At 44.2% G+C, this 12,187-nt stretch overlaps 1 protein-coding gene across 1 annotated transcript in view; it reads right to left on the bottom strand.

The window, feature by feature from the left end:
- AFF2 (AF4/FMR2 family member 2) overlaps positions 1 to 12,187 on the bottom strand; it is a 190,048-nt gene that overhangs the window by 60,279 nt on the left and 117,582 nt on the right. The window contains exon 8 of the mRNA XM_032228561.1: positions 8,079 to 8,108. Within this exon, the coding sequence (XP_032084452.1) occupies positions 8,079 to 8,108 (30 nt within the window). The remainder of the gene's footprint in view (positions 1 to 8,078; positions 8,109 to 12,187) is intronic.

The following is a 12,187-nucleotide window of genomic DNA, read 5'->3' as shown; positions in this document are numbered from 1 at the left end:
GAGCCATCTATTCTCTGCCTCCCAAGTCCCAGCTGACCGGGAGGGAATGGAGATTTTGCAGTAACCTTCCCCTGCCACGCCCACAAGCCACGCCCACAGACCAGTATGATGATGATGATGATGATGATGATGATGATGATCACCACCACCACCACCACCACCACCACCCACCATCTCATTGCTGGGATCTATTGATCTGTGTATGGTCCATTGATCATTCATGAAAGGACCTGGTGATCTTCACAGTCTATCAGAAGAAGCAACTCAGATGATCCGTCACGGCCTTCTCATTTCTGTTTCTCTCTGCAGGGACTTTCATCTCCTTCCATTCTTCTGGAATTAAAATGTTGCTAAGCAACACCGTGGGGGCACGGATGGCGGAAAGGCGAGGGACTCTATCAAACTGTTTAAGTGGCTGGAGATTTCCATGTTGATGCTTTCATGCATAGATAGCTAGCTAGAGATATAAATATAGATATAGATATAAGACAGATAGATAGATAGAAAGATAGATAGAAAGAGAGAGAGACAGAGAGAGAAGAGACACAGAGAGAGACAGAGAGAGAAAGAGAGATAGATACAGAGAGAGAAAGAGAGAGAGACACAGAGAGAGGGCGGGGAGACCCTTTTTAATGGCATCTTCTGCAAAACATTCTGAATCCAAAATATCTACCTAGGCGAGGTGCCTCTGCTGTGTTTTCTATTCGCCTCCTGGCTTTTGTTAACAGAGAGCACGGGCCATTCACAAGATTGCAGGGAGGGCTGAGAGGGAGACAAGTGTCTGCCTCTGCAGAAACCAGGAAGAGCGGCGGGCGGGCGGGCAGGCGGGGGGGGGGGAGGCAGACCTCCTTAGCACTGCTAAGACTGTGCACCAGATGGAGGTCCCTGGCCTTGCATCCTCCCCAAAGGATCTCATTTGAAGCAGCTTTCCTAAAGATAGATAGATGATAGATAGATAGATAGATAGATAGATGATATAAGATAGATAGATAGATAGATAGATAGATAGATGATAGATAGATATATATATATATATATATATATATATATATATATATAGATATATATATATATATATATATATATATATATATATATATATATATGTTATATTATGCTGATAAATAAATAAAGGGAGACTAGTATAGATCTATTTCAAGCTATTTAGCTCTCATCAGCTAGCCATACCCAAGTTTTTTGGGAATCGAACCTGTGCTCCATTGCCTCCAGGCAGGGAGTAACCTTTTGAGCTACAGAGAACGACTCCTTATCAGCCAGCCAGTGACTTTAAGTATATATATATATATATATATATATATATATATATAATAGATAGATAGATAGATAGATAGATAGATAGATAGATAGATAGATAGATAGATAGATAGATAGATAGATATAGATATAGATATAGATATAGATAGATAGATAGATAGATAGATAGATAGATAGACGACAGACAGACAGATAATGATGATGGATGATAGATAGATGATAGATAGATAGATAGATAGATAGATAGATAGGTAGATAGATAGATAGATAGAAAGACGACAGACAGACAGACAGATAGATAATGATGATGGATAGATAGATGACAGATTATAGATGATAGCTAGCTAGTTAGCTAGATGATAGATGTTGATAGAGGACAATAGATGATAGATGACAGATAGATAATAGCTAGCTAGGTAGCTCGATAGGGAAGCGGCACAAAAATAAGAATAAAATCTAAAGAAATCCAACAATGATGGGGCCTGCCTTAAATAAAGTGAAATAAATAAAACAAATTAAATCTGATCTAAATACAAGAAGTAATCATTGGAAGATCACTAAGATCATTGTGAGCTCTCCCCTCACAATCAGGAGGCTGTGAGTTCGATCCTAGCTAGAGGCAGGTATTCTCTCTCTGGGCACAAAGAATGTACCTGCTGAACAAAACTCCGCTCTGGTGACAGGAAGGGCACCCGGCCATTCAAACACTGTGCTATCTCCATTCGCTTGCTGGGATTCCACCCCACAAGGGATTATGGGGTCATTAAAAGAAGAAGATGATGATGCTCTACTGGTTTTTACAATGTTTTCAAGAATTTTCGGGTTGGAGATATTTATAACCATTAGCTACTCTTCTGGTTTCAGGGTAGCTGAAGTATCTGCTTATTTATGGTCCCCCTGAACCCCCGCAAATCATACATCTTTGAGAAGTCGGTGTCACTAGTGTTCCGATATGGAGGCAATATTGCTTTGATTAATTAAGATATCTTGGCTCCAATCCTGGTTGACCCTTTTCCCATCAAACCACCCGAAGCCTGAAAGATGATTAACTTCTTCACCCATCCCAGGTCTTCTTCTGGGTCTCCACTTTCAGCTTCCTCTGCAGGCTGGCTGATATTTTGTGCCATTTCTGCTGGCTTCTCAAGATGAAACATGGCCCATCCCGACTACTGGCTCCGTTGGCGAGATTCAATTTTTTTTACTACTGGTTCTGTGGGCGTAGCTTGGTGGGCATGGTGTGGCTTGGTGGGCGTGGCTTGGTGGGCGTGGCAGGGGAAGGATACTGCGAAATCCCCATTCCCTCCCAATCAGCTGGGGCTCGGGAGGCAGAGAATAGATGGGGGCGGGGCCAGCCAGCTATTTGAGCCAACTACTCAAAATTTCTGCTACTGGTTCTCCAGAACTGGTCAGAACCTGCTGGATACCACATCCGGAACCGGTTCCATGTGTGAAACCTTTTCATGAGACGGAGCAGATAAGTTCATCTCAAGAGGACAAGGGAACAAGCCAAGGGGCTTGTATTTCTGAAGACCCCCAATTGGCATTTGACAGCCATGCTTTGTGTGTTTGTTACTGTCAACTGAGAAAAGAGAACCAGGAGTTAAAAACCATCTTCCGTTATCAGCAGGCGCTGGTGCTCTGAGCTGATTCGCACTAGATGCCCTTAGATTCTCCTTTATGATCAAGGTCTACTTTCTTGAACTGCTCCGGGGAATTCAGAGTGGTCCTGCTTCTCTTTCCTTCTCTCAATCAATGGAGAATTCTCCAGTGAGAAAAGGGGAGGGGAAAAATGACATTGTTGCATGAGAGATGAAGAGGGGAGAGAGCTGTTATCACCACAAAAAGCTTTGGTTACACCATTCCTACGAAGGGGTAGGGAAGTTGTGAGTTCTCCATCACAGAAGCTCTCAAAAAGAGACTGGACAACCATTTGTCTGAAATGGTGTAGGGTCTCCTGCTCGAGCAGAGGGTTGGACTAGGAGACCTCCAAGGTCCCTTCTAACTCTATTATTCCATGTTCTTTCATGGCAATCCATGATTTGCTTAACGGATTGCATTCACATGCCCTACATTCAAAACCATGGCTTATACACCGGCAAGTTAAAAATTCACACAACTTCTCAAGGTAAAACTGAATAAACCCTTTTGTGATATAATGTAATGAAAGAATCCATCTTGATGAGCTTTGCTGCTAGGTTCCAGTTTCAATCAGATCAAACCAGAGGAGGTATTCAGCAGGTTCTGACCAATTCTGGAAAACTGGTAGTAGAAATTTTGAGTAGTTGGGAGAACCAGCAAATAACACCTCTGGCTGGCCCTGCCCCATCTATTCTCTGCCTCCCGAGTCCCAGATGCCCGGGAGAGAATGGAGATTTTGCAGTATCCTTCCCCTGCCATGCCCACCAAGCCACGCCCACAGAACCAGTAGTAAAACTTTCTGAATCCCACCACTGGATCAAATAATTTATTTAAAGAGTTTTAATTGTGAAGATCTCCATGGCTGATTTAGGATGTTTTCTTTAAGACATCTTCTTCCTCCCAAAATGGAAGATGAAATAATTTTTTTAAAATGGCCTTTTCAATTAACTGTCTTTTCTTGATGGTGTCGAACATCTATAGCTGTTGTCTACATGGGATCTAAACTTCAGGGTCTTAAATTAAGCTAATTTTAGTTTCCAGGTTTGTGAACTTTTTGCCTTTCCCCAAGATTTCCAGGCTGAACTTTGACATGCTCAAAAAAAATAATAATTCTGGGACCTAACCAACATTTATTTAGATGATTCAGCCTCTTGCTTGTTGTTGTTTTTAGTTCCAAAGTCATGTCCGACCCATCGTGACCCCACGGACAATGTTCCTCCAGGCCTTCCTGTCCTCTACCATCTGGAGTCCATTTAAGCTCACACCGACTGCTTCGGTGACTCCATCCAGCCACCTCCTTCTCTGCCGTTCCCTTCTTCTTCTTTTGCCCTCCATCTTTCCCAGCATGAGGCTCTTCTCCAGGGAGTCCTTCTCCTTCTCCTTAGGTGGCCAAAGTACTTGAGTTTCCTCTTCAGGATCTAAAGAGTATCAGAGTCGATCTCCTCTAGGACTGACCGGTTGGATCACTTTGCAGTCCAAGGGACTCAATGCAGGAGTCTTCTCCAGCAAGCCCCTTGCTACCAAAGCCTTATTACAGAAGGAAAAGATGTCCTCCCCTTTTAAAAAGGAATTTATTCTATTTATAGTGACATCATTATCCCTCAGCCTCCAATGAAGCTCCGCTGCAAGTAAACAGCTCTGCATTCAAATAGTCTATCAAAGTTATTGATAGTTGGTTTCACTCTCATCAATCTGATTTGTCCCCTATCTCTCCCCCCCCACATCGCCTTGAGGAGCTGACCTTGTTCTCCTTGTGTGTTCACTATTGATGTCACGACTGAGAAATGGCTTCTCAGCGCTTCTACCGATAACACAATAAATAGGCTGTGTGTTTCTCTTGTCTGGAAGGTAAACAGCATTTTTTAAGAGAGGAGAGAGGGATAGAGGAGAAAGGGAGAGTGGAGAGAGAAAAGAGGAGGAGAGAGAGAGAGAGAAAGAGAGAGGAGAGCAAGAGAGAGAGAGAGAGAGAGAGATGGAGAGAGAAAAGAGAGAGGAGAGAGGGGGGAGCAAAAGAGAGAGGAGAAAGAGAGAATGGAGACAGAAAAGAGAGGAGAAAGAGCGAAGAGAGAAAGAGAGAGGGAGTGAGAGAGAGAGAGAAAAGAGAAAGAGAGGAGAGAGGGAAAAGTGGAGAAAAAAGAGAGAGGAGAGAAACTTAAAAGGGAGTGAATGAGGTAATGAAACAGAAAGGAGGATTTGTTATTGAAAGGAGAAATTTAAGATGGTTTTCTTTTCAAAAAAAGATGGTCTTAATTGCCAAGAAGCTAACTTTTAAGCAGAATTAAACACACACACACACACACACACACACACACACTCAAAACTGTTGGCTTCAGAGTAGTGGGGGGTTTCAAAAAATTTTAGAACCTCTTCTGCAGGTGTGGCCTGCTTTGTGGGAGTGGCTTACCAGCGATGTAACTGGGTGGGAGTAGCTTGCCAGCCATGTGACTGGGTGGGCATGGCCAACTTGTAAAATGTGGTGAAACTCACTTAACAATGCTCTTGCTTAGCAACCAAAATGTTGGCACAGAAACTCTGGCATTGAAGCATGCAAGTCTTAAAGCTGCCAAGTTACAAGACCCTTGCACCCCTAGCCCTTTAAAAAACAACCCCCAGGGGTGTCAAATTTGACAGCTTTAAGACTTGTGGACTTCAACTCCCAGAATTCCTCCTCCAGTCATGTTGGCTCAGGAACTCTGGCATTGAAGTGTGCAAGTCTTAAAGCTGTCAGGTTACAAGACCCTTGCACCTAACCCTTTAGGAAAAAAAACCCCAGGGTGTTCAAACTTGACAGCTTTAAGACTTTAAGGTTTAGATAGGACTCTTAAGGTGGGCGGGGGGTGATTGGTGAGCCAGCCAATCAGTGAGTGGTGGGCGGGGCAAGCATGGTGCGGACGGGGGGGGAGGGAGCTGGAACCAGTTCTAAACGGCACAGTAGATTTGTGGAACCTCTTCTATAGAAGAGCTTAGAACTGGCAGGAACCCACCCCTGCTGCAGAGATTCCCTCCTCTAAGAATTTAAAGAGAAGCAGCACTTAACCTCCCATTTTCAAAGCCTCCCGGCATTTAAATAATTCTTTTGTTGTTGTTGTTTGTTTGTTTGCAATTATCCAACACAAACAGAGCGACGATAAATAAATATTCCGAGAGATCGCTAACCTGCGGGAGGTTTAAGGAAATATGATCTGATGGCCCATGTGTAAAAGACAAGCACAGCGGAGGGAGAGGAAGAGGGCAGAGTTTTTTTTAAAAAGGAAATGCCCTCCTACCCTCCACTCTGCCAAAAATGCAGAAAACAATGAAGCGAACCACTGAGGGGTATCAAAGTTCCTGTGGTCCAAAAGCCAGCAATGTGCTTTAAATTAAGGGCAGGCATTTCAAAGGTGAAGAGGGCTGTTTCTTAAGCAGAAAGCAGAACAAAGAAGGAGGGAGAAAGAGGGAGGGGGGAATGGAAAGCCTTTATTGCTTAAAACACCAGAATCTGCTGCACTGAACTGGACGAACAAAATAAAACTTCTTAATCCAGCAAGAAAAGGGTTGAGTTATTCCTGCAAAGAACGTTGAAGGCATTGCTTTCCCCCCATGGATGGTAGGCAGTGGTGGCATTCACATTTTGTTACTACCGGTTCTGTGGGCGTGGCTTGGTGGGCATTGCAGGGGAAGGATACTGCAAAATCCCCATTTCCTCCCAACCAGCTAGGACTCAGGAGGCAGAGAATAGACAGGGGCGTGGCCAGCCAGAGGTGGTATGTACTGGTTATCCGAACTACTCAAAATTTCTGCTACCGGTTCTCCAGAACTGTCAGAACCTACGGAATCCCACCTCTGATGGTAGTCTAAGAAGCTTACTGATTGCTACATCTACAACATGAACACAGCGTCCACAAGAGCTGCTAAGGATCTCTAAGCTGACTAGACGGGACAACCATGAACTTAACACACGTGAAACTATCCCTCAGATTGCTGTTGAAGTCTTCTTCGGTTTCAAAGTTAACGTGATTTCCCATAAATCAGCTTTGCAAACCTATAGAAGGGGGATGGTAGTAGCCATGGAGGCAAGATTGACATTGAGTGGAGACGCTCACCTTACAAGCTCCCTTGACTTGCTATTTGACTTGTCTATTTTGACAACTCCCGAAGTGTCAAAAGATTTTTTTCACAGCATGGGAGAACACACACTGGAAATGGGAGAAGGTGAGCGAGGTTTATAAACGGCAAAGGATACAGGGGATTTTCTCCTTTTTAAAAAACTTTTCTTGGATTTGCAGGGGGGGATGTGAATGTTTCTGCCTATGGCCTCTATTTACGATAATACCCTGGGTTTTCTAAAGAAGGTACCATTGATTTTTGAGTTACGTTGCAAGGAGTTTCCTGGAGCCACCACAAGTAATCTGGTGGCTATCTCTAGCTCTGAGACCACATCTGCCCATAAGTGCCATCGGAAATCCCAACCATGATCTCATAATAGCTCCGGTATGATACCTTTTGTATGGCTGTGAAGGTTGGACCATAAGAAAGGCTGAGCGCCAAGAATGGAGGCCTTGAGCTCTGGTGCTGGAGAAGACTCCTGCATTGAGTCCCTTGGACTGCAAGGCCATCCACCCGTCCATCAGTCCTAGAGGACATCAACCCTGACTGCTCTTTAGAAGGCCAGATCCTGAAGAGGAAACTCAAGTACTTTGGCACCTAATGAGAAGGAAGAAGGACTCCCTGGAGAAGAGCCTCATGCTGGGAAGGATGGAGGGCAAAAGAAGAAGAAGGGGACGGCAGAGAAGGAGGTGGCTGTCTGGAGTCACTGAAGCAGTCAATGGATCCAGGGGATGGGAGAGGACAGGAAGGCCTGGAGGAACGTTTGTCCATGGGGTCATGATGGGTCGGACAGACTTAGCAACTAACAACAACAACAAGGGTCCCTTTGATGTGTTGTAAGAGGAAAACAACATTAACCAGTGGGAGAAGTACGTCACTTAGAAGGCAAGGAGAACCAAGGGACTCTTGGATAACAGAAGATCCAGAAGGCCCACAATGAAAGAAAATGCAAAATTAAATGTATCTCTTTTGGCAGAAATGACAGTCTTAATAAGGGATAATTGTGGAAGAGTTGCGGATGTAGGGATGCTACATTTTGGATTTCTTCTAAAGCTTACCTGATCTTATGTCTTCATCACTGCTTGAGCTTCAAGTCATCTTCAAGCATTCTTTGTGGAGAGAGAGAAAAAGAAACAGGTTGCAAGTTATGCAAAGTAGAACAAGCTACACCCCTCATTACTATTATAAAAAAAGGAGGGTTACCATGATGTGGCAACAACTGGAACAGACACCCCATTGTCCTCAACCAAACTGAAGAAAAGATATGAATATCAAGGATTTTGAATTAGGGAGGAAAACCAACCCTGTTGTAATTGGAGTGGGTTCAAATCTTCATCAGCTATTTAGAAATATGTAAACTTACTAGATGCAACACGGCCTAAATTTGCTAAAGACGCCATCTTTGTACCAGTAGGGATGTGGTGGATCAGTAGCTAAGACGCCGAGCTTATCAATCAGAAAGGTCGGCAGTGCGGCCGTTCGAATCCCTAGGGCCGCGTAACGGAGTGAGCTCCCGTGACTTGTCCCAGCTTCTGCCAACCTAGCAGTTTGAAAGCACGTTAAAAAATGCAAGTAGAAAAATAGGGACCAACTTGGTGGGAAGGGAACAGCGTTCCGTGCGCCTTCGGCATTGAATCATGCCGGCCACATGACCATGGGGACATCTTTGGACAGCGCTGGCTCTTTGGCTTTGAAACAGAGATGAGCACCGCCTCCTAGAGTCAGGAACGACATATATGTCGTTTAGCATATATGTGCAAGGGGAACCTTTAACTTTACCTTACCTTTGTATCAGTCTATCTATTTTTTGAAGCTACCCCCTATACTGCTAGGCTCGAATTCTCAGTTTGGATAACTTAGAACTGCATTGCTTGTGGTCAGACTTAAGTTTGCATATAAAAATATATGTAGTAATGTTTTACCCATAAATGATGTGTTTAATTGCAACAATTCGCATGCGAACAACCGCTTTAAACTCCATGTGAACCGTTCTAAACCTGACTGTAAAAAATAGGATTTCTGTAATAAGAGTTGTCGAAGTCTGGAACGCCCTCCCCGATCCAGTTGTCTCAGCTACAAATCTTCACAGTTTCAGCCACAAATGGACTTCTGTGGACCTCACTTCATACTTAAATGGTCTGTAGAGGGGACGTGCATAAGCGCATTAACGGGCCTACCATCCCTATCATTGTTTTTTTTTATTCTCTTGTTCTTGTTCTCGATTTTTGTTTGACAAATTCTAATAAATGAATGACTGAATGAACGAACAAACAGATAACAAGAACTTTGGCTGGGCACCTGGATCACCGAAGTCAACACCCAATCAATTAGATGTTGGCATCCACTTGGGTCACATCAAGAGCGCTCCAGTTCCTCAGTGTTCAACCTCTCCGCTTACTTGTGAAATGCGCAAGACGGACCATTAACCCAGGCCATAAGTCATTCCTTCTTTGGTCACCTCTGTGGTGTGGAGGCTCAGCTGCTCCAGAACTGAGACAGACCTGAACCAACTGAGCATTAACCTCCTAATCAATGAGATGCTTCAGTCAAATATAAGCTTGTCAACAGACGCTTAGATCGGAAATCTCCCATTTCCCTCCTTTCAAATGAGGAAACCGTGAGGAAATATATAATGGTTCACCCTTCTCGGATGCTGGGCCTGGAAAACCAGGTGCTCGAAACTCTCGTTATATCTTGCCATCTCTGTTTTGCTTCAGGGGGATCGGTGGCCTGTGAGGTTCATGGCAACAGATCACAGATTGACTTCTGATTGTTATCAGCGTGATAGGTTACACTCTTGGCAAAGGCCAAGAGGCCTTCAAGATTCGGTTACAAAAACAACATGTAATTCGCAGGCTACATCGGGATGACAATAAACATTAGTGCTATTCTTCCTTCCTTCCTTCCTTCCCTTCCCTTTTTTCCTTCCTTCCTTCCTTCCTTCCTTCCTTCCACCTCTCCTCTTTCTCCTTCCCTTCCTTCCTTCCCCTCCTTCTTTCTTTCCTTCTTCCTCCTTCCTCCCTTCCTTTCATTCCCCTTCTCTTTCTATTTTTCTTCCTTCCTCCGTTCCCCCTCTATTTCCCATCCGCTTTCTCCTTCCCCTCCTTCTTTCCTTCTTCTTTCTCCTTCCTTCTTTCCTTCCCCTCCCTTTCCCTTCCCTCTCGCTCTCCCCTTCTCCTTCCTTCCTTCCTTCCTTCCTTCCGTCCTTTCCTTTTCGTCCTTCCTCCCCTTTCCCTTGTCCACTCCCTTTTTCTCCTTCCCTTCCTTCCTTCCCCTTTAATCATTACCCCCCTCCCCTCCATTCCCCTCCCCTCTTTCCTTCTCCTGTTATGCTGAAAGCTCTGTCTTTTCAAAGGGAACCTTTAATGAATCTATTTAGTGTTGCTAAAAATATAAGAGATCTAAGAAAAGGAAATGATTAAAAAAAAAAGGCCCGGAGGATTTTATTTCTTCATTCCATGCCCATTTTTATTCATTTAACATACTAAACAAGCCTTCTCGACAAGAAAAGATGGCCAATGGAAGAACGGGGGGGGGGGGGGGAGAGAATACGGGAGGATTAATTAAGCCCAGTTGACAAAGAGCCTGGCGGGGAACTGTCCTTAAGTTGGCCAAAGGTCTGCCAAGCAGAACTGGCCCAAGAGGTTTTTCTGTCTGAAGAGCAGGACAATTTACTGGGCTGGTGGTGGTGGGGAGAGACCGGGGTGGGCTGTTGAAATAATACACCTGACTGTTGAGTTTTCCCTTACCTGTCCTTTTTTAAAAATTTCCTGAGCCAGCACTACTCAATCAAGAATGCATCTCCTCCCTCTCCCTCCCTCCCTCTCTCTCTCCCTCCCTCTCTCTCCTGGCTCATTAATTTAACTAATCCAGAACTCAGCCAGAAGGCGGTGGCAGAGTCTGGTAACATTTGGAATAATTAAAAGGGAGCAGAATAAGATATTGATGGAATCCACTTTATTCTTGGACCAGTTCATGGGGTAGAGGGGGAGAGAGGTTGAGAGGCTAACCAGAATAATTTGAAGCGGGGAAATGGGTATGATGATGGGCATTATTAAATGGGTGCTCTTGAGTATAATAATATCACCATATTTGGGGAAAGATCTTGAACCTCAGAAGTTTGGCACCCAGAAGAGGCAATTTTATTTATTTAATTTATATCCTGCTTCAGGGCAAGTAGAGAGTCTTTCCCCATCTACCGTGTTTTCCCAAAAATAAGATAGGGTCTTATTTTCTTTTGACCCCCGAAATAAGCACTTGGCCTTATTTTTGGGGAGGTCTTATTATTTTTGAGGTGCGGGAGGTGGTGAGTGTGGTCACCTCATGGCTGCTGCTGTGTTGCAATATTTTTGGGGAGGGCTTATTTTCAGGGGAGGGGTTATTTTAGTGCATGTGCTCAAAAACCCCATTATCTGCTTATTATCTGGGGAGGTCTTATTTTAGGGGAAACAGGGTATTTTTCTCTAGAACAACAACCACAACTTATGAAGGAGATTAAATTCAGAGAGAAAAGGAATGATTCAATTTTATGAATTTCCATAGCTGATGATGGCATAACCTAACTTTTTGTGACACCAATTCCACCCCTTAAGCACTCTTAATATCTACCTTTCTATAGACGAAGGATGGAAGGCTGACTCCGGTCAGGATCAAACTCCTGGCAGTGGGCAGAGTTAGCAATAGCAATAGCACTTAGACTTATATACCACTTCACAGTGCTTCACAGCTCCCCTCTAAGCGGTTTACGGAGTCAGGCACTAGCCCCCAACAATCTGGGTCCTCATTTTAGCCACCTAGGAAGGATGGAGGCTGAGTCGACCTTGAACCTGGTGAGATTTGAACTACCCAAATTGCAGTCAGCTGGCAGTCAGCAGAAGTCGCCTGCAGTACTGCATTCTAACCACTGTGCCATCATGGCTCATAAAGATGATAGATAGCAATGTTCCAACATCTGCCACAAAGAAGTGGGAATCAAGATATTCTACAAAGCAACTGAGGGCAGGACAAGAAGCGATGGGTGGAAACTCATCAAGGAGAGAAGCTACCTAGAACTAAGGGAAATTTCCTGACAGTCAGAACAATTAATCAGTGGAACAGAAGTTGCCTCCAGAAGTTGTGAATGCCCCAATACTGGAAGTCTTTAAGAAGATGTTGGATAGGCCACTTGCTAGAATGGTATAGGGTATCC

This window comes from Thamnophis elegans, chromosome 12, assembly GCF_009769535.1.
Source record: "Thamnophis elegans isolate rThaEle1 chromosome 12, rThaEle1.pri, whole genome shotgun sequence".
Lineage (NCBI taxonomy): Eukaryota > Metazoa > Chordata > Lepidosauria > Squamata > Colubridae > Thamnophis > Thamnophis elegans.
This window is presented reverse-complemented; position numbering and strand designations above follow the sequence as displayed.